This window comes from Procambarus clarkii, chromosome 52 (assembly GCF_040958095.1).
Source record: "Procambarus clarkii isolate CNS0578487 chromosome 52, FALCON_Pclarkii_2.0, whole genome shotgun sequence".
In the NCBI taxonomy this organism is placed as follows: domain Eukaryota; kingdom Metazoa; phylum Arthropoda; class Malacostraca; order Decapoda; family Cambaridae; genus Procambarus; species Procambarus clarkii.
The window spans coordinates 24,088,624-24,112,610 of NC_091201.1; the positions used below are offsets into that span (position 1 = coordinate 24,088,624).

At 44.7% G+C, this 23,987-nt stretch overlaps 1 protein-coding gene across 1 annotated transcript in view; it reads right to left on the reverse strand.

The window, feature by feature from the left end:
- Nucleotides 1-8,121: 8,121 nt before the first annotated feature.
- LOC123763642 (protein abrupt) overlaps nucleotides 8,122-23,987 on the reverse strand; it is a 29,189-nt gene continuing 13,323 nt past the window's right edge. Inside the window, exons 2-10 of the mRNA XM_045750898.2 lie at nucleotides 23,692-23,881; nucleotides 19,900-20,031; nucleotides 19,274-19,513; nucleotides 18,349-18,588; nucleotides 17,821-18,031; nucleotides 14,478-14,616; nucleotides 13,980-14,069; nucleotides 10,410-10,551; nucleotides 8,122-10,180 (exon numbers count right to left, since the gene is read on the reverse strand). Of these exons, the coding sequence (XP_045606854.2) occupies nucleotides 9,980-10,180; nucleotides 10,410-10,551; nucleotides 13,980-14,069; nucleotides 14,478-14,616; nucleotides 17,821-18,031; nucleotides 18,349-18,588; nucleotides 19,274-19,513; nucleotides 19,900-20,031; nucleotides 23,692-23,881 (1,585 nt within the window). The 3' untranslated portion in view covers nucleotides 8,122-9,979. The remainder of the gene's footprint in view (nucleotides 10,181-10,409; nucleotides 10,552-13,979; nucleotides 14,070-14,477; nucleotides 14,617-17,820; nucleotides 18,032-18,348; nucleotides 18,589-19,273; nucleotides 19,514-19,899; nucleotides 20,032-23,691; nucleotides 23,882-23,987) is intronic.

Below are 23,987 nucleotides of genomic sequence, written 5' to 3' on the forward strand. Positions count from 1 at the left end.
ATATGCTGGTTAGCATTGTAAATGTCTGGCCACGTCTGTGGTAGAAATATAATAATAATAATAATAATAATAATAATAATAATAATAATAATAATAATAATAATAATAATAATAAAAGTCAAAATGGCTGGGTTGAGAGTCCCTAGCATCAGGGTTGCCAGATCCAAATTGCTCAAAGTAGCGGACTGACGGTCTAAAAGTAGCGAATTTGTAGCCCAATTTTTTGTTAGTGATTGAGACGGGTTTCAAAGTAATATTTTGATATATAGAGTACACTACACGATGTTAATTGTTTTATTAATATTATTTCTGCATATATATATATTATTTTTTAAACCTTTATATATATATATATATATATATATATATATATATATATATATATATATATATATATATATATATATATATAACTTAATTTGAAAATTTCATTACACAAAATGGGTTACAACATTGGTTACATGCAAGGTACAAGGCTACTTGTCAAAAGTTGTAGAGCCCGACCAGTTGTGTAACTGGACCCCGACCAGTTGTGTAACCGAACCCCGACCAGTTGTGTAACCGGACCCCGACCAGTTGTGTAACCGGACCCCGACCAGTTGTGTAACCGGACCCCGACCAGTTGTGTAACCACAAGCCTAGCATGAACGAACCGAACAACATCTGAAGCACAAACATACACGAACCAAAGCCCGAAACCGGAACTCAACCAGTTGTGTAACTGCAAGCCTAGCAAGCAAACATCTCATCCAAGCCAAATTATAACAGCCCCAGAGCCCAACCAAACTCCCTCCCTCCCTACCTCTGCTAAAGAAACAGCCCCAAAGCCCATCCAAACTCTCTCCCTAGCTCTACCAAATAAACCTTTCCTTAGCCCTACCAAACAACCGCCCCCCCTTGCCTTAACAACTAACTTTGGAGCCAAAGTAAACAAACAATTGAGCCCTATAACAAAAGAAACCTAGTATTCTTGCAAAAATACAACAATGAAGCCCTTGAAAATAAACATGCACTCAGCCATAGCAAAGAAACAACCATGATGATCTAGCAAAGAAACATGAGGTGCTGGCACACCAATGCACGAACTGAAGCCCGACCATGCACAACCCGAAGCCCAAGTGACACCCCCGGAGCCCGACCAGTTATTTATATAACCGGAGCCCGACCAGTTATTTAACCGGAGCCCGACCAGTTGTGTAACCGGAGCCCGACCAGTTGTGTAACCGGAGCCCGATCAGTTGTGTATCTGGACCCTACCAGTTGTGTAATAGAAACCCCACCAGTTGTGTAACTAACTTTGGAGCCAAAGCAAACAAACAATTGAGCCCTATAACAAAAGAAACCTAGAATTCTTGCAAAAATACAACAATGAAGCCCTTGAAAATAAACATGCACTCAGCCATAGCAAAGAAACAACCATGATGATCTAGCAAAGAAACATGAGGTACTGGCACACCAATGCACGAACTGAAGCCCGACCATGCACAACCCGAAGCCCAAGTGACACCCCCGGAGCCCGACCAGTTATTTAACCGGAGCCCGACCAGTTATTTATATAACCGGAGCCCGACCAGTTATTTAACCGGAGCCCGACCAGTTGTGTAACCGGAGCCCGACCAGTTGTGTAACCGGACCCTACCAGTTGTGTAACTAACTTTGGAGCCAAAGCAAACAAACAATTGAGCCCTATAACAAAAGAAACCTAGAATTCTTGCAAAAATACAACAATGAAGCCCTTGAAAATAAACATGCACTCAGCCATAGCAAAGAAACAACCATGATGATCTAGCAAAGAAACATGAGGTACTGGCACACCAATGCACGAACTGAAGCCCGACCATGCACAACCCGAAGCCCAAATGACACCCCCGGAGCCCGACCAGTTATTTAACCGGAGCCCGACCAGTTATTTATTTAACCGGAGCCCGACCAGTTATTTAACCGGAGCCCGACCAGTTGTGTAACCGGAGCCCGACCAGTTGTGTAACCGGAGCCCAATCAGTTGTGTACCTGGACCCTACCAGTTGTGTAATAGAAACCCCACCAGTTGTGTAACTAACTTTGGAGCCAAAGCAAACAAACAATTGAGCCCTATAACAAAAGAAACCTAGAATTCTTGCAAAAATACAACAATGAAGCCCTTGAAAATAAACATGCACTCAGCCATAGCAAAGAAACAACCATGATGATCTAGCAAAGAAACATGAGGTACTGGCACACCAATGCACGAACTGAAGCCCGACCATGCACAACCCGAAGCCCAAATGACACCCCCGGAGCCCGACCAGTTATTTAACCGGAGCCCGACCAGTTATTTATTTAACCGGAGCCCGACCAGTTATTTAACCGGAGCCCGACCAGTTGTGTAACCGGAGCCCGACCAGTTGTGTAACCGGAGCCCAATCAGTTGTGTACCTGGACCCTACCAGTTGTGTAATAGAAACCCCACCAGTTGTGTAACTAACTTTGGAGCCAAAGCAAACAAACAATTGAGCCCTATAACAAAAGAAACCTAGAATTCTTGCAAAAATACAACAATGAAGCCCTTGAAAATAAACATGCACTCAGCCATAGCAAAGAAACAACCATGATGATCTAGCAAAGAAACATGAGGTACTGGCACACCAATGCACGAACTGAAGCCCGACCATGCACAACCCGAAGCCCAAGTGACACCCCCGGAGCCCGACCAGTTATTTAACCGGAGCCCGACCAGTTATTTATATAACCGGAGCCCGACCAGTTATTTAACCGGAGCCCGACCAGTTGTGTAACCGGAGCCCGACCAGTTGTGTAACCGGACCCTACCAGTTGTGTAACTAACTTTGGAGCCAAAGCAAACAAACAATTGAGCCCTATAACAAAAGAAACCTAGAATTCTTGCAAAAATACAACAATGAAGCCCTTGAAAATAAACATGCACTCAGCCATAGCAAAGAAACAACCATGATGATCTAGCAAAGAAACATGAGGTACTGGCACACCAATGCACGAACTGAAGCCCGACCATGCACAACCCGAAGCCCAAATGACACCCCCGGAGCCCGACCAGTTATTTAACCGGAGCCCGACCAGTTATTTATTTAACCGGAGCCCGACCAGTTATTTAACCGGAGCCCGACCAGTTGTGTAACCGGAGCCCGACCAGTTGTGTAACCAGAGCCCAATCAGTTGTGTACCTGGACCCTACCAGTTGTGTAATAGAAACCCCACCAGTTGTGTAACTAACTTTGGAGCCAAAGCAAACAAACAATTGAGCCCTATAACAAAAGAAACCTAGAATTCTTGCAAAAATACAACAATGAAGCCCTTGAAAATAAACATGCACTCAGCCATAGCAAAGAAACAACCATGATGATCTAGCAAAGAAACATGAGGTACTGGCACACCAATGCACGAACTGAAGCCCGACCATGCACAACCCGAAGCCCAAATGACACCCCCGGAGCCCGACCAGTTATTTAACCGGAGCCCGACCAGTTATTTATTTAACCAGAGCCCGACCAGTTATTTAACCGGAGCCCGACCAGTTGTGTAACCGGAGCCCGACCAGTTGTGTAACCGGAGCCCGACCAGTTGTGTAACCGGAGCCCAATCAGTTGTGTACCTGGACCCTACCAGTTGTGTAATAGAAACCCCACCAGTTGTGTAGCTAACTTTGGAGCCAAAGCAAACAAACAATTGAGCCCTATAACAAAAGAAACCTAGAATTCTTGCAAAAATACAACAATGAAGCCCTTGAAAATAAACATGCACTCAGCCATAGCAAAGAAACAACCATGATGATCTAGCAAAGAAACATGAGGTACTGGCACACCAATGCACGAACTGAAGCCCGACCATGCACAACCCGAAGCCCAAGTGACACCCCCGGAGCCCGACCAGTTATTTAACCGGAGCCCGACCAGTTATTTATTTAACCGGAGCCCGACCAGTTATTTAACCGGAGCCCGACCAGTTGTGTAACCGGAGCCCGACCAGTTGTGTAACCGGACCCTACCAGTTGTGTAACTAACTTTGGAGCCAAAGCAAACAAACAATTGAGCCCTATAACAAAAGAAACCTAGAATTCTTGCAAAAATACAACAATGAAGCCCTTGAAAATAAACATGCACTCAGCCATAGCAAAGAAACAACCATGATGATCTAGCAAAGAAACATGAGGTACTGGCACACCAATGCACGAACTGAAGCCCGACCATGCACAACCCGAAGCCCAAATGACACCCCCGGAGCCCGACCAGTTATTTAACCGGAGCCCGACCAGTTATTTATTTAACCGGAGCCCGACCAGTTATTTAACCGGAGCCCGACCAGTTGTGTAACCGGAGCCCGACCAGTTGTGTAACCGGAGCCCGACCAGTTGTGTATCTGGACCCTACCAGTTGTGTAATAGAAACCCCACCAGTTGTGTAACTAACTTTGGAGCCAAAGCAAACAAACAATTGAGCCCTATAACAAAAGAAACCTAGAATTCTTGCAAAAATACAACAATGAAGCCCTTGAAAATAAACATGCACTCAGCCATAGCAAAGAAGCAACCATGATGATCTAGCAAAGAAACATGAGGTACTGGCACACCAATGCACGAACTGAAGCCCGACCATGCACAACCCGAAGCTCAAGTGACACCCCCGGAGCCCGACCAGTTATTTAACCGGAGCCCGACCAGTTATTTATTTAACCGGAGCCCGACCAGTTATTTAACCGGAGCCCGACCAGTTGTGTAACCGGAGCCCGACCAGTTGTGTAACCGGAGCCCGACCAGTTGTGTATCTGGACCCTACCAGTTGTGTAACTAACTTTGGAGCCAAAGCAAACAAACAATTGAGCCCTATAACAAAAGAAACCTAGAATTCTTGCAAAAATACAACAATGAAGCCCTTGAAAATAAACATGCACTCAGCCATAGCAAAGAAACAACCATGATGATCTAGCAAAGAAACATGAGATACTGGCACACCAGTGCACGAACTGAAGCCCGACCATGCACAACCCGATGCCCAAATGACACCCCCGGAGCCCGACCAGTTATTTAACCGGAGCCCGACCAGTTATTTATTTAACCGGAGCCCGACCAGTTATTTAACCGGAGCCCGACCAGTTGTGTAACCGGAGCCCGACCAGTTGTGTAACCGGAGCCCGACCAGTTGTGTAACCGGAGCCCGATCAGTTGTGTATCTGGACCCTACCAGTTGTGTAATAGAAACCCCCACCAGTTGTGTAATCAGAGCCCGACCAGTTGTGTAACAGAAACCCCACCAGTTGTGTAACCGCAAGCCTAGCAAGTATACATCTCATCCAACTCCACCAAGCTAAACAGCCCCAGAGCCCAACCAAACTCCATTTCTCGCTCGACCAAACAAAAATTGCCTTAGCCCTACCTACAACCCTCCACTTGCCCTAGAAACCAGCTATGGAGCCCTAGCAAACAAACCTGGAACACAAGTATACAAATAACCCCTGGAGCACAACCATGCACGAATCAGAGCCCGATCATGCACAACCCGAAGCCCAAGTGACACCCCCGGAGCCCGACCAGTTACGTAACCGGAGCCCGACCAGTTGTGTAACCGGAGCCCGACCAGTTTTGTAACCGGAGCCCGACCAGTTGTGTAACCGAAGCCCGACCAGTTGTGTAACCAAACCCCGACCAGTTGTGTAACCAAACCCCGACCAGTTGTGTAACTGCAAGCCTAGCATGGACGAACTAAACAAAACCTCTGAAGCACAACCATGCACGAACCGAAGCCTGAATACCCACAACCCGAAGCCTAGTGACACCCCTATATAGCCCGAACAGTTATGTAACCGGCGCCCGACCAGTTAAGTAACTAGACACCGACCAGTTGTGTAACCGAAAGCCTAGCATGAATGAACCAAACAAACAATTCAAAATAAACAACATCAAACAAACATCTGAAGCATCACCATGCACGAACCGAAGCCCGACCGTGCACAACCCGTAACGGCAGTAAAAAAGCAAACCAAACCCTGGGAATAATCACGCGTACCTTTACCTTCAAGGAAAAGAAAGTTGACCTTCAATTGTTTAAGTTTCTGGTGCACCCCCACATGAATTATTGCATCCAGGCATGGAGACCTCATCTTCAGAAAGACATAGCTGTTCTGAAGCCATGTCTTACCAGAGCTGTGGAGCTATGTCTTACGACAAAAATCATACCAGCGCTTAGTCATCTCTCGTATCAGGAACGGTTGAGGGCCACAGGGCTAACACCACCACAAACCAGGCATGACAGGGCGAACTTCATAGAAACCTATAAAATTCTCAACAAATTGGAGGATGTCGATCAGGACAATGTCTTCAAAAGGTCAGATGTTACATGAACAAGGAGCAACGGGTTCAAACTCAACAAGCCAGAATATTGGACAGAAAACAGGAGATGCTTTTTCACCCATAGGGTTGTAAATCCGTGGAACCGCCTACCCGCCGAAACCGTAAACGCCAAAACTCTGCTGGGTTTTAAAATACAGCTGGAAAAGATCATCAGGGCAAATGCGGGGACTTTAACAAGCTGCCGGCTTACTGTCCTCATCGAGGCCACTAGTATTAGTGGCTCTCGCCTCGGGTAAATTCAGTTCCTGGAGGGGTGTCCCCGCTCCTTCCTGTTGGGAAGTTGTTCAACTATTGCAGTGCACTGGACTGTCGCTTGTCACTAAACTTAGTTTTTAAACTATTAACTTCTATAACAAGTCTTCTTAAGTCTATAACATATGCGTCTTGGGAGGTGGAGGCAGGGGTCGACCGCCGCGTTAACGAGCCTAGCCTGACGACGGGGTGGTTTAACACTATGGGGAAGTGTATTCTACGTAATATCCTACCCATATAATATTGGCAAATCATGATCCTCAAAATCTTCCACAATATCTGAGAGAGGACGGACTATTTAGCATTAGTGGAACACCAACATTTGAATACTACAGAACCCGGATGAAAAAAAAAAAATACGGAAACTGACCTTCGGAGACATTACTAAAACTCAATGTTATAATAGGGAACAAATGTATAATGCATTAAGCATTGTAGATGGAGGTAGACTATATATTCATGCTACCTCCCAACTGCTCAGATAGCAAAAAAAAAAAAAAAAAAAAAAAAAAAAAAAAAAAAAAAAAAAAAAAAAAAAAAAAAATTGATCAGCCTTACCTACACGGGAGCGACATACTCACGCCGCCGCTGCTTCCTGACGACTGGCGGGTAGTCGATGACCCGGAAGCGTTCAACCGACCCCAGAGACCCTCTGCCTAAAATTATTTGAACGCCATATTGAAATTCCTAGCATATAGCGCCAGGAGTGTGTAAATTAATATTTATATGTGCATTAGAGGCCTTTCTAAAGTAGTTTATAGATCTGAATATCATATATTGTTTAACAAACGGATTATTTAAGTTAATATTTTAATTATGCCAGATACAAGTCTCAACGCTCACAAGATTCGTCAGCGTATTTTTTTTTTTGTATTTTTTTGTATTTATATATAAAAAGAGTTCTTCTTTCTCGTAAAGTAGATTCTTGTGAATTCTTGTAAAGCCATTAGCATACATAGCGTTTCGAGCAGGCCCTTAATCCTAATTTCTTCCCTGGAATACGACCCGCCAAATAGGCCAAACAACCATTTCTCTGCTGGGTCAACAGTTAAGGATTGTCGCCCGGTCAGTTCTTCCCGGGCGGCAGGTCACAGCGCTGGCAAAGAGCCGTGTTGGGCGCGCGCTTTACCACTGCGCCACGGAGATTTCAGGATTATTTAATTAGCTAAGATATACCTGAATTTACCAGAGGGTCACTATCTCTCAGTGAGGATACGAAGCCAGCGGCTTGTCAATTGTCCCCTATTTGCCCTGGTGATTTTATCGAGCAATGTTTTGACATTTACAGCTTCTGTATTTTAGAATCTAATGATGAATACTAATGAGTATTTGAAACGTTATGAATTTTTAATTGAAATGTAAATATCTTAATTAAAAAAATAATATATATATTGGGAGGCTTACTAAAACACATCAGAAAGACTTGACAATATAATAGTCACTTCAGATACGCCTAACACAACTAGCAGATTGATAGGGGTTATATGCAAGGTAAAAATAAAACAAACATACATTGTTATCTTAATATATTATGTTATACAGTGAAGAGAGACTAGGTAGTGCCACACGTACAGTGAAACATTCTTAGTACCAGAGCCATAGAGAACATACCATAGCCCCCTCACTCAGGCACTTACAGTGCCAGTCACACAGCGCGCACCACAGGCCGTCACCCCAACACACACACGCACACACACACACACACACACACACACACACACACACACACACACACACACACACACACACACACACACACACAACCAACCTACAAAATCCTCAGGGGAATCGACCGGGTAAACAAGGACGAACTTTTCAACACTGGTGGGACGCGAACAAGGGGACACAGGTGGAAGCTGAGTACCCAAATGAGCCACAGAGACGTTAGAAAGAACTTTTTCAGTGTCAGAGTAGTTAGCAAATGGAATGCATTAGGAAGTGATGTGGTGGAGGCTGACTCCATTCACAGTTTCAAATGTAGATATGATAGAGCCCAATAGGCTCAGGAATCTGTACACCAGTTGATTGACGGTTGAGAGGCGGGACCAAAGAGCCAGAGCTCAACCCCCGCAAGCACAATTAGGTAAGTACACACACACACACACACACACACACACACACACACACACACACACACACACTGGAAGTTTGAGAACTCATTATATTGTAGGCTTACCTCATTAGCTAACGTACTACGTTGTTTAATAAGGAAGTATCCATTAGAGCAACTTTGAGGAAACATTATGTTAAGAAGACATTTTGGTCTGAGATCGGCTGGATACTGAATGAAATGAATTTAGAGACTTTCCTCTAAATAAAGCCACTATTTTGTACATTACTCTGTATGGTCCGGATAAGGTCATTACATTATTAATTACTCTTGTGTGACCCAGATGAGGGCATACATCACACACATTACTGACCCAAGTTAGGGCATACATCACACACATAACACTATGTGACCAGATGAGGTTACTATAACATACATTACACGAGTATCAGGAAAGTTTCCACCGACAAACACAGGGAAAAAGCTCCATTTGAACTAGTATAATTGAGCTTCAGTTGTTTGGCGTCTCACAGCCCTTAAAATAAACTTACTACTATTGGCTACATCTGACAATCCTACTAATACAACTTGAGGAGATCAGATTTGAGCATTGTACTGTACAAGTCGCCAAGCTAGAAAAAGATTCCTTCTTACTAACGCTTGCGGCTTAAAAAATAGCAAAATCAAGCATTCTGCAGCTTTTGTTTCTCCGCTGGAGGCAGAGTTCCTGTTTACACTAAGTCATTACCTCAACATTACCTAAATTATCATGTCACCCTCTCCAGGACTTCCATTAGAGTGTTGTTTGGGGTTCTATAGAGCCTTGACGATAGTGTTCTTGAGACTGCTTCGTCGCAGGAGTTCCTTCTGAGGGAGATGTAACCATTTTCATCCACCACGCGGAACCTTAAGGGGGGGGGGGATGAACATCTCTAGAAAATGCCTTATGGAGAACGAAAGAAGTATCCCCGCTGGTAGTTAGTTTCAGGAACCTTTGCTCCTTTGATCATCTTCCTGGAATCCCTTTGCTCATCTTCCTGGAATCCCTTTGAGTCCCTTTGATCATCTTCCTGGAATCCCTTTGAGTCCCTTTGATCATCTTCCTGGAATCCCTTTGAGTCCCTTTGATCATCTTCTTGGAATCTTTTTGAGTCCCTTTGATCATCTTCTTGGAATCTTTTTGAGTCCCTTTGCTCATCTTCCTGGAAGTGAGAATCCCCCCAAACAGGACACATGGAACACGTGTCCGAGACCCCCTCAGGACTTGAGCAGCCCGTAACGGAGGTCGTTTAACTAGAGGGATGTCTTAGGGGTGTAAGTTAGCACAGCTCTCTCTTCGAGGGCCTGAACAAGGAGAGGTAAGGGTCGTAGAGAAGGCTAGGATGCAGGCTGGGCATGTCTCGCAGGAGCGGACTGTACAGGCTTTCCATGGAGGCCGTAGAAGTCATGGGTAGACAGTTCAGGTTGGAGAGACCGCTCAGGCTGGACAAGTTGGGAGACACCAGGAAGCTGGACCCTGCCTGGAACGAGAGAGATTACTTTAGTGCCAAGGCAACGAACGGTACACCACCTACGTCACATATACCTCACATATAGGAGTCATTGCATCATATATAGGTCAAGACTCATTGATTAGACAACCGGCGGCTGAAAAGGGGGGCTCCGAGAACTAAAACTCGATCCTACAGGTATAAACAAGCGAGTACAAATCTGTGAGAACACACGGGAGCCGGTAGGCATATGATGTACCTGGTCCGTAGAAGGGAGTTCGGACTTAAGAGTAAGGTCATAGTAGCGCATCCGCTGCTGGATCTCCGCGTCGCTCGTGTTGAACTTGTAGATGAGCTTCGTCCCGTCGATGTGGAAGAGGATGCCCCTCTTGTAGTAGGTCCTGTAGAGGAGAGGAGGAACACGACTGTTTACCCCGAGAACTGGGTTAATGGTGCAGGCTCAGCTGGCAGCAGGGGAGTGAAAAATGGTTAATTTAAGAAGTAAAATCGGGTTTAGAGCATTGTAAACACTTATTTTTTGCTCACACTCCACTTCCTGTCTCTCCCACGATAGCTAACACATCGTTACATCGCCGCTAACACACCACTGAAGAGGAATTGTAACTTCGAAATAACATCTCACTACATCATTGTCATCATTATCACATTAACGTGACAGTATCAATGAATTGGTTGCTTTTGAGCATGTCGTGGTTAAGTGGTCTGAGGTGTGTGCTTGGGAGTACCCAGTGTGGCAGTTTCGAATCGCCCTCACGGCTCCTACTGATTTTCTCATTCATACAGCACCTTAATGGGATTTCTTTGTCATTATTAATTATTATTATTATTATAATTATTATTATACACGGCAACAACAATAACGCACAACACTCCGGCAACAACACCACCTCAACAACAACACCACACAACAACACCACACAACAACACCACACAACAACACCACCTCAGCAACAACACCACACAACAACAACACCACACAACAACAACACCACACAACAACAACACCACACAACAACAACACCACACAACAACAACACCACACAACAACAACACCACACAACAACAACACCACACAACAACAACACCACACAACAACAACACCACACAACAACAACACCACACAACAACACCACACAACAACACCACACAACAACACCACACAACAACAACACCACACAACAACACCACACAACAACAACACCACACAACAACAACACCACACAACAACAACACCACACAACAACAACACCACACAACAACACCACACAACAACACCACACAACAACACCACACAACACCACCTCAACAACAACACCACACAACAACACCACACAACAACACCACACAACAACACCACCTCAGCAACAACACCACACAACAACAACACCACACAACAACAACACCACACAACAACAACACCACACAACAACACCACACAACAACAACACCACACAACAACACCACACAACAACAACACCACACAACAACACCACACAACAACAACACCACACAACAACAACACCACACAACAACAACACCACACAACAACACCACACAACAACACCACACAACAACACCACACAACAACACCACACAACAACACCACACAACAACACCACACAACAACACCCAGCAACAACACCACACAACAACACCTCACAACAACAACACACAACAACAACACCACACAACAACACCACACAACAACACCACACAACAACAACACCACACAACAACAACACCACACAACAACAACACCACACAACAACACCACACAACAACACCACACAACAACACCACACAACAACAACACCACACAACAACACCACACAACAACACCACACAACAACACCCAGCAACAACACCACACAACAACACCTCACAACAACAACACACAACAACAACACCACACAACAACACCACACAACAACACCACACAACAACACCACACAACAACACCACACAACAACACCCAGCAACAACACCACACAACAACACCACCTCAGCAACAACACCACACAACAACAACACACAACAACACCTCACAACAACAACACCACCTCAGCAACAACACCACACAACAACACCACACAACAACACCTCACAACAACAACACCACCTCAGCAACAACACCACACAACAACACCACACAACAACACCTCACAACAACAACACCACCTCAGCAACAACACCACACAACAACAACACACAACAACACCACACAACAACACCTCACAACAACAACACCACCTCAGCAACAACACCACACAACAACACCACACAACAGCAACACCACCTCAGCAACAACACCACACAACAACAACACACAACAACACCACACAACAACACCACACAACAACACCACACAACAACACCACACAACAACACCACACAACAACAACACCACCTCAGCAACAACACCACACAACAACAACACACAACAACACCACACAACAACACCACACAACAACACCACACAACAACAACACACAACAGCAACACCACCTCAGCAACAACACCACACAACAACACCACACAACAACACCACACAACAACACCACACAACAACACCACACAACAACAACACCACCTCAGCAACAACACCACACAACAACACCACACAACAACAACACACAACAACACCACACAACAACACCACACAACAACACCACACAACAACAACACACAACAGCAACACCACCTCAGCAACAACACCACACAACAACACCACACAACAACACCACACAACAACACCACACAACAACAACACACAACAACACCACACAACAACACCACACAACAACACCACACAACAACACCACACAACAACACCTCACAACAACAACACCACCTCAGCAACAACACCACACAACAACAACACACAACAACACCACACAACAACACCACACAACAGCAACACCACCTCAGCAACAACACCACACAACAACAACACACAACAACACCACACAACAACAACACCACCTCAGCAACAACACCACACAACAACACCACACAACAACACCCAGCAACAACACCCAGCAACAACACCACACAACAACAACACCACCTCAGCAACAACACCACACAACAACACCACACAACAACACCACACAACAACAACACCACCTCAGCAACAACACCACACAACAACACCACACAACAACACCCAGCAACAACACCACACAACAACACCACACAACAACACCACACAACAACACCACACAACAACAACACCACCTCAGCAACAACACCACACAACAACACCACACAACAACACCACACAACAACACCACACAACAACACCACACAACAACACCACACAACAACACCACACAACAACACCACACAACAACACCACACAACAACACCACACAACAACAACACCACCTCAGCAACAACACCACACAACAACACCACCTCAGCAACAACACCACACAACAACACCACACAACAACACCACACAACAACACCACACAACAACACCACACAACAACACCACACAACAACACCACACAACAACACCACACAACAACACCACACAACAACACCACACAACAACAACACCACCTCAGCAACAACACCACACAACAACACCACACAACAACAACACCACCTCAGCAACAACACCACACAACAACACCACACAACAACACCACACAACAACAACACCACCTCAGCAACAACACCACACAACAACACCACACAACAACACCACACAACAACACCACACAACAACACCACACAACAACACCACACAACAACAACAACACCCAGCAACAACACCACACAACAACAACAACACACTCACCGCATGCCTCGTGACATTTTCTCATAGTTCATGTTGGTGTTCTTGCGTGCTCGGCCCCACAGCTGAGCCACCATGTCCGACTCCATGATCCTGAAAGCAGTTCTTCTCTCAGCATTTGTCTTCACTACACTCTCACGAGGTAATTAATAAAAATCAACATTTCAATCGAGGATATGAAAGATGCAAACAAAAAGTTTATTAAATTGATGACCAAACAAGCTTTAAACACATGTCCATTTAAGAACATAAGAACATAAGAACAAAGGCAACTGCAGAAGGCCTATTGGCCCATACGAGGCAGCTCCTATCTATAACCACCCAATCCCACTCATATAAGAACATAAGAACATTATTTTTTGCTAAATATTTTGTTTTCGTCGATTGCAGCGACATCTATGAATGTAAATCATAACTTTTTAAACATATGATAAGGGTCTTGAAGATAAGAATGCCTCGGTGCAGGCATTAGATATGTGCTCAAGTTGGAGTTTGTCTTACCTAAAGATGCCGGCCGGGCGGTCGAGCCAGCGGATGTAGATGGGGGTGTAGTGTGGGTTGTGGAGGAGGTCGAGCAGGAACCTCCAGAGTAGCACCCTCGACCCGCTGCTGGTCGACCCCGGACCCCGGGTCCCGCTCTCTGAGGGAGGAATATGCAAGACTAAGTTGGTGGGGAACTGAAGAGATTGATTGATTGATGAAGATTAAGCCACCCAAAAGGTGGTACGGGCATGAATAGCTCGTAAGTGGTGGCCCTTTTGAGACATTACCAGTATCAATAGATGATACTGGAGATCTGTGGAGGTGCGACTGCACCCTGCGTGACGGGAGATGTCTCCCTTATGAATGTGTTAAGATGAAGATGAAGCCACCCAAAAGGTGGCACGGGCATGAATAGCTCGTAAGTGGTGGCCCTTTTGAGACATTACCAGTATCAATAGATGATACTGGAGATCTGTGGAGGTGCGACTGCACCCTGCGTGACGGGAGATGTCTCCCTTATGAATGTGTTAAGATGAAGATGAAGCCACCCAAAAGGTGGCACGGGCATGAATAGCTCGTAAGTGGTGGCCCTTTTGAGACATTACCAGTATCAATAGATGATACTGGAGATCTGTGGAGGTGCGACTGCACCCTGCGTGACGGGAGATGTCTCCCGTGCCTGAAGAGAGGAGGAGGAGGAAGGGGTTGGTGAAGAAATGTAGCGCGACGTTTGCGAGGGAGAAAGTGAGTATAATGAAAGGGGGAAGTAGCAGAAAAGTGGATTAAGTAAGCACCAACAAAGGAAAGAGAAGAAAAGGGGAAAACAGCGAGAGGTGGGAGACAAAGGGAGCGGAAGAACGTGACGTAGAGAGGAGGAAGCGAGACTGAAGACGACATGGGAGTCTAAATTTTGTGTGCGAAGGTCCGCAAGTGCCATACGCTGCAGCCACGAGTTTTAACTCGACACTTAGCAAGCGCCCAACCTGAGTACCTATGCACATAAGAATTAGGGAGCAGCGCAGTAGATCACGGGTCATACTATTCGGTCCCCCTTTATATCCACACCTTCTCATCCATATACCTATCCCCTCTCATCCAAATAACTATGCTCTCTCATCCGCGTACTTACACAGTCTATTAAAGAAACCTATTAAACTGTTTGTCTCTATGATGCTAGCTAATAGTCCATTCTACAACCCTGAGCTATTCCAAGAGTTTCATAATCCTGTTTATATACCCGTTTGTTGATGCCTCGAACCCACTTGAAGGCCTCGATCATATCCCTCTTGTCCTGTGCCTCTGGCGAGTGCAGATTGTGACACTTCAATCTGTCTCCCTAGGAAAGGTCAACGATACCAGGTATCAGCCTTGTCATCCTTCACTGTATTTTCTTCAACCCATCCTCCGAATTGACAGTACGATTTAATACTAAGTGTAATAAGTACACTTTCGTACTGTCATAACCAGTGCATAATTGTACTTATGGGGCTGTTACATTTACCCAACTCCCTCCCCCGATTTAAATCTCCTCGTTTTCTGTTAACACACTCAGAATTTTAGGATGCAGTTTTCAATTTCAATTAGCAATACACAAGTTTTAAATATCAGGAATTTCTTTTTCAGGTTTATTAAACAATATAGATTTTATACAAAATTTTAAAATATCCTTAGTTACTTTACAATTTATTGATATATTTTAGTTTTGTTTTATTAGTTTTATAAAACTGTAATATCAATACAGCTATAAGTTAAGTACTAATTGTAATTAAGAAGCAATAAAATTATTATCTTCAAAAACTAAGACGGTTAGGTGAGGGTGTGGTTTTCTATTCAGTTTTTGGGGTAAACTCAAATATTCACAATATATTTGACAGTACGATTTAATACTAAGTGAAAATAAGTACAATTTCTAACTGCTATGAATAGTACATAATTGCACTTATTTGTCTCCTTACATTTACCACCCCATTTTTGGAGGACGGGCTGATTTTCTTTGTCAAGTCAATGGTCATTCTATAGTACGTCGACCAGTGGGGCTACACCAGTGCTAGATATACCTGAAGGATTGTACTTGTGCCTCTGTTGCTGAAGTGTCTTACTATAAATCCCAGCGCCCTGTTTGCTTTATTTCATGTTTTGAGACATTGTTGTCTCGGCCTCAGGTTGCTGTTAACAGTGACTAAGGTCTCTCTCAACCTGATCTATCAATGATTGTATTATGGACGTGGTGTATAGCATCGCTGTTTTTCCCTAGGTTGATAACTTGCATTTTTCAATTTAAATTACATTTGACCTTTTTCCGCTCAGCCCTGGCGGAAATTAAGTTTCTTTGCAGTTTCTCAGTCTTCTTCTGTATTCACTACAAGTCCTGTCATTGTGTCATCTGCAAACTTGCTGATATTACTGGTCACTCCAGTACCAAGGTTGCTGATGTATATTATGGACATCAGTGGGCCCAGTACAGAGCCCTGCGACATACCAAAAGTGACGTCCATCCATTCTGATTTCGCTACATTTATACTGATCCTGTGTTTTTTTCTTTTAACCATGCCCTGAACCCCCTTATATATACACTTTGATGAAAGTGACAGCATTTCAGTCCTTCCTGGGGCCGCTGTCCAGTTGTAACTGAGCAAAAGTGGGAGAGGGAGTCTTATGTTGGAACATTCTTGCAAGTTAACTCAGCTACGACTTTTATAACATAACTCTTTTACACCTGTTTTGGGAGTCTCTTATCAACCTGTACGGAACATTTTCAGCAGAAGGAAACTATTATAAAGTTGCTTTGGATTTCACAACTAGTTTTTTTTGCAGCGGACCACAGATACAGGGATGGTGGTTCTACCTTGTTGCATTAAGTATTGCATAGCAGAAGAAATCTTACCTTATCTTGCCTGTCACTAAAGATATTGTACTTGTCACGGAAGGAAACGAGAGACCAGAAGCCTCCAGTGGAGGTTTCTGGTCCAGACCAGAGACCAGTGGAGCATCTGTAGGTGTCCACTTTGGGAGAACCGACAGATGTTGTTAGTGTTAACTGTGTTCACCTGCAGGAGATCACTCTTGGGGCAGGTATTCACCCTGAGAGCACCTGAAGCTGCTCACTCTGGGAAAACCTGCAAATGTTCTCTCTGGGAGCACCAACAGGTGTTAACTCTGGGGTTACCTGCAATGTTCACTCTGGGGGTACCTGCAGATGTTCACTCTGGGGGTACCTGCAGATGTTCACTCTGGGGGTACCTGCAGATGTTCACTTTAGGAGCTCCGCGCATGAATGTTCACTCTGAACAAGAACTCGTGCTTGGGGGGCTGTGGAATGCCACCCGGTCTGTGTTCTACAGCTCACGTGAGCAACACTTACCGCTCTTCGTGCTTGGCGTCGTGGGCGTGGTGGGCGTGAGGGGCTCCTTGGTGGCTGTAGGCGTCTGGGGCAAGCTGTGATTGTCATTGGCTGTTGGAGAGGGTGACTCCTGGTGGGGGGAGCCTGGGTTTGAGGAGTGGGCCGGTGGGGGAGAGTGAAGGGGCTGCAGCAGCCGGGATGGCGGCACCACGCTTACTGACGACGACCTCACCTACAACAACAACATTGATGAAGATTAAGTCACCCAAAAGGTGGCAATTATTATTATTATTAAAAAAACCACAGGAGCCTTGATAAGGGTTCGAACCTATGCGCTGTTCCCGGACCTCAATATATAGATTCGAACCCTCATCAAGCCTCCTTTTGATTTGTTATTTGATATATCACGTTAATGTGATTTCTCTGTGTATTATTATTACTGTTTTCTCCTGTAAATAAATATTGTTATGATTTTCTGTAAACAAACTATCAATGTAAATATATTTCCGAATAAATCTTTTAAGCTGAATTGAACTGGAGGGAACTTACCGTGTGTGAGGAGGGGGAGGAGGGGTGGGGGAGGTGGTGGGGGGCGGAGAGGTCCCTGGCGGCCTGCGGGGGCGCCGAGTTCGGGGGGCTGAGGTGGTGGCTCCTGAAGAAGTGAGTGTTAGAGGCGTGTCCCGTCAGGTACGGAGGGGCGGAGGTCGGGGGCGTGGAGTGGGGTGATGTGGCCAGGAGCTCCCCTTCCTCCCCTGACGCCAGGGGCTCCACCTTGCACCTCTTCCTGCTCTACAGGTGGGAAATAAAATAAACAAAGACAATTAAATTAAAGAAAATAATATTAATCTTGACTTGCTACTTCGCCTTTACTGTTTCATTGTCTTTCCTCTCTCTCTCTACCTCCCTACTTTCTCTCACTATCCCTCTTTTTTCTTTTTAACGGACTAGGGTATATTATAAAGTCTCGGTCGTACAGTTGAGTTCATTCCCGATTCACAATTGGGAATCTGGAGTTCAAACTCCTGTTCCTGATCCTATTTTTTTCTCCCTACGTCTTTCTCTCTCCCTACGTCTTTCTCTCTCCCTTACCCCTTTCTCTCTTTCCCCGTCTACTTCTCTTACCGTCTCTTCCGAATACCCTGCGGTGTTCGAATAGTTTTGAATGTCACGTTCAATAGTTTTGAACGTCACGGTTTTGAATAGTTTTGAACGTCACACAGTGACGTTCCATCACAGTCACTGTGATGGAACGTGGAAAAATGATGAATTTACAGAATATTTTATTTATATTTCGCTCTCTATTTCTCTACATCTCTCTTTTCTATATGTCTCCTCTCTCTAATTTCTTTACCATCCCTCTCCCCCTCCCGTATAAGGTTGTTGTTGTTAAAGATTTAGCTACTCAGGACGAAGTGTCCATGTAGCACGGGCTATGGTGAACCCGTAAACCTATAAGGGTCATGCCAGTCCTTACCTGTGTGTCCTGTTGATTGAGAGGGCCGCCGAGCCTCTTAGGTCCGGAGAAGCCGTCAAGGCGTGTGTGCAGGGTGGGCGTGGCGGGGGAGTGGTTGAAGGTGAACATGTTGGGCGAGAGTGGGCCCAGAGGGCTCGCCCGGGGGACGCTCGACCTCGGCGATGCTGACAGAGGCGAGGCCGCTTCTTCCTTTTGTGTCGACATCTTCTGTAGTCCGCTGATCTCCAGGTCTTCGGCCAGCTGCAAGGTTAGACAAGGGTTGGTGAGAGGTGGAGGATCCCAGCGGTGGTGTTGGTGATAATTGTTAGTGGTGGGGATAACAGGTTGATTGATTGATGAAGATTAAGCCACCCAAAAAGTGGCACGGGCATGAATAGCCCGTAAATGGTGGCCCTTTTGAGCCATTACCAGTATCAAGAGCTGATACTGGAGATCTGTGGAGGTGCGACTGCACCCTGCGTGACCGGAGATGTCTCCCGTCTCATGACAGGTGATAATGATGACTTATTTCTAGCCCTGTTGCCTCCATTCCTGTAAATATATCCCCCAGGCATTATATTCCCCCCTCTCACATCACTATAGAACCACCTCCACGTCTCTTGTGCCGTGTGTGTGGCCAGACTCACCTTGAGGACCTCGGAGACATCCTGGTGGGGTATCCTGAGGGAGCCGCTGTAGCAGAAGGAGACAACGTGTCGTAGGTGGCGGGGGTCGGCGCCCCTCACCACGATCACGGGGTGCTGACCCGCTGGCACCCCCTGAGGAGAGGAAGCGGTTGTTTTAAGGCAAAAATCTTGATATTAAGGACATATTTGTTATTGCAACTCCACTTGATTTGTCTGGTGTATACATAGAATCTCTTGTCAAGTTTGTTGACAAGAGAGTCCAACTTTTATGTTGGAGAGACTCAAGGTCAAGGTCGGTTCAATTGCTCCCCTTGAAGGGAGGTCAGCCCCTATACCCCCTCACAAAGTCGGTGGATATGGAAAAAAATGTGCAACCCAAAGTCCATAGCGTTCGTTATTAGTGCAAAACGAAGATATACATGACAGATTTGCATTCTGGTCACAATATTTTGTGACCAAAAATGCACAAAAGGTGTGTCTGATGGGAGATAGGGAGGGAGGTGAGTGTGGGAGAGGACTGAGCACAAGGTCGACCCGGGCATCGCCGGGTATCCTATCTAGTATTGTATAAGGAAAAACCTGAATTCCAATTCGGTGTTTATTTATAAAAGATGTTAAAGCTACCCAATTGACGTAATACTCAGGATATCACAATATGCATGTTAGTACTCCTGTACCCACTTGTGTAAAAAAGAAAAACTAATGGGTAGTTTACAAGTTTTCGTATTGTGATACAGCCATCAAAAGATGGCTAGTATCTACAATATCTACAATACTACATGAGACTACAAAGAGCACAAGTTATTGAGACAAGCGGGAATGACACGCAAGTCCTTCCGAGAATCACCACAATGGCGAGGCTTCACCGGTGACAGAAGCCTGATCGTCAGTCTTTTACTGATGGGTAACAATTATGAAGATTAATACTAAAGAATACATCAGGAAGATCAAGCCTGGCTGCTGGAATGGCCTAGGAAGTGGTTGCTAGACCACATAGTAATGAAGTACTTTAATACGACTATGTATGAAGCATGGGGATATTATAGATAATATTTTTCTCCTCGCAGAAGTAAATTAATGTAATGAAGTTTAAAATAAAGAGGTATAGGTAGACTCTGTATAGAGTTTAGGATGTTGATATGTTAATGTCCAGTAATAGGTGAGAGGCGGGGCCTTGGTTGAAGCTCAGCCACCGCGAGCACAGCACGGTGGGTACAGCACGGTGGCTACAGCAAGGCGGGTACAGCACGGTGGCTACAGCAAGGTGGGTACAGCAAGGTGGGGTACATACTCGGAGACTTGCACAATAACTTGGGTTTTTTAGGACACTGTTTCCTGTTGTTTGGTGATGTTTATTTCCCACTAAACGCACGACAAGCCCCTTCCTCTTCATCCTCCTCCCCCCCATCCCCACAACCCTCCCCCTCCTCCCTCCGCAATCTCACAGTCCCCCCCCCCCCCATTCAACTGGCAGTTAACAAACCTATATTGTTGTTGTTAAAGATTCGCTACCTGGAACAAAAAGTTCCAAGTAACACGGGCTATGGTGAGCCCGTAGAAACAAACCTAACTGCCTGGTTCAACTAAGCGCAGCGGCCCAAGTATAGTACGATTTAATATCTCGATTAAATGTTTACAAGTCTCGCCAGAAACATTCATACGGACGCACCCATGAATTTCCGTTGCATAAAGGAAGTTAAATGAGCCGCAGCTGTTATCTCTTTTACAGTCTAATGAAACTTTATCTTTATATTTTCTGTTGTAATTTCTTTAAAATATAAATAGGTTGATATAATATAAATTGTCTTTACAAGCAATAGCTACCGATATCGTGAGTGTCTTGAAGACAATGCTTGCTACGGATAACGTAAATGTCTTTAAAGAGCAATAGATATGGATATCGTAAATGTCTTTAAAAAAACAATAGCTACGGACATCGTATAATTCATTGTACGCTAACATGTTCTAAGCTCATTTTCAGATAACATGTTATCTAGTTAGGGGGGGGGGTCCCGCCAGTATTTAGATAACTAATTATGTTAGATTCCGAATACATGTTTTATATACTGATAGGAATAAATGAGGGATATTCAACTGAAGCATTACAGTCTTTGAAAGGAAGAATACGATAAAATATTTCGGGATTACAATATTTGTCATCAGATATAATAACACAATGTTTCATAAAAAATATCATATTATTTGTTAAAAAATGTAATGTTGCTCTTTATATATATTTGACATTGTCAGACCACGAAGGAAGGATTGAAACAGGAATTGCCTTAAGTACTTTAGTATTTAATAATACATCTTCAGAAGGAAGATGTATTATTCTTCATCCTTCTGAAGATGTATTTAATACGAAAGTACTTAAGGAAATTCATGTTTCAATCCTTCATTCGTGGATTGACACTGTCTCATTTTTCATCACGTGTTAATTTTCGTGATTTACACACACACACACACACACACACACACACACACATATATATATATATATATATATATATATATATATATATATATATATATATATATATATATATATATATACTGTATATATATATTTATAGTTGAAAACTTCTCCCCCATATGCTGTTCAAAAGAATTGGAAGTCGTCAGACCCTTAACCCAATCCCTGAAAGCACTGGGTGGGATTAGTAGACACAACGACAATCTACTATAGCTATAATTTTTTTGAGATATATACAAGAGTTGTTACATTCTTGTACAGTCACTAGTACGCGTAGCGTTTCGGGCAGGTCCCTGGAATACGATCCCCGCCGCGAAGAATCGTTGTTACAAACAAGTACACATTTTACTGTTGCGTTAAACAGAGGCTACAGTTAAGGATTTGCGCCTAGTAAATTCTCCCCGGCCAGGATACGAACCCATAACAAAGCGCTCGCTGAACGCCAGGCGAGTGTCTTACAACTACACCACGGAGACTGATAATGACGATATCTTCGGCATTATGGAGGGCGAAGACCACGTACTGAATTTCTGTACATGGGAAAACACAGTTCACGCTAACATGAGAATTACACTGGAAAAGAGCGAACACTCAATCGCCTTCCTTCATACGATAGTGTACATCGACGAGACAGACAAGACGCTACAGACAACAGCCTTTTATAAGCCCACAGACTTGCACACAAAACCTAAAATATGACTCAAGCGATACGCAAATACTTAAGGACTCACTACCTTTCTCCTTACGACTGAGACTGAAAAGGATCACGAGTAAAGAGGAGAAATTGTACCCGTAACTCGATAGCTTGTGGAGCCCGTTCAGAGAGAGAGAAAGAGGGAGGTTACCCGGACCGAATAATGCGGAAAACAGAAGAAAAACTCAGAGGCTTCGGGAGGACGCAACTCCTCAGACCTAAAATTAGATAAGACCAGACGGATAGATGGATCCTCCCGACACTCTCCGTCCCAGGCTTGGCAGGACCTTCACAAGAAGGAATGACAAACTATGGGGATGGGTGAAAGAAACCTATGAGGAACACCCAGCCTGGACAACATTCCCTGGGCGCCTACCCATGATAGCCTAGAAGAGAGGCGGAGAAATCTCACGGACCACCTCGTGAGAGCTTATTTAAAACGACCAAAACTGAGAACTCAACCAAACCTAACTTAGGAGAAGAGAAACCTAACCTAAATATTCCTAAAAATGCATGTTCAGCGGTTAGGGAGGACCCACATGTAACAGTTCGCTAACATATAGATAAAAAAAAAGAGACGATGAAGCTAACGAAGCAGAAAATGAAATTAAAATTGGTCACTGACCTGTAGGACAGCTCTGAAGAAGGCGCTGGCGGCGGCAAGAACGATCCTGTGGGAGGGGATGGAGGCGCCCTTGGTGGCCACCGTGACGTCGGCTGAGGCTGGGTCGTGCTCCAGGCGGGCCACCTGCTGCGACAGGTGATTACCGTGACCCTCCCACCTCACACGGTACTCCTCCGGCTGCACCGACCACCTGGGGGAGTGAGACAGGTGGAGACTAATAATAAATAACTGAACACAAAAGTAGCTTTTTGATCAAAATATGATGATGAACTTATGATAATGGTGAGATATTATAA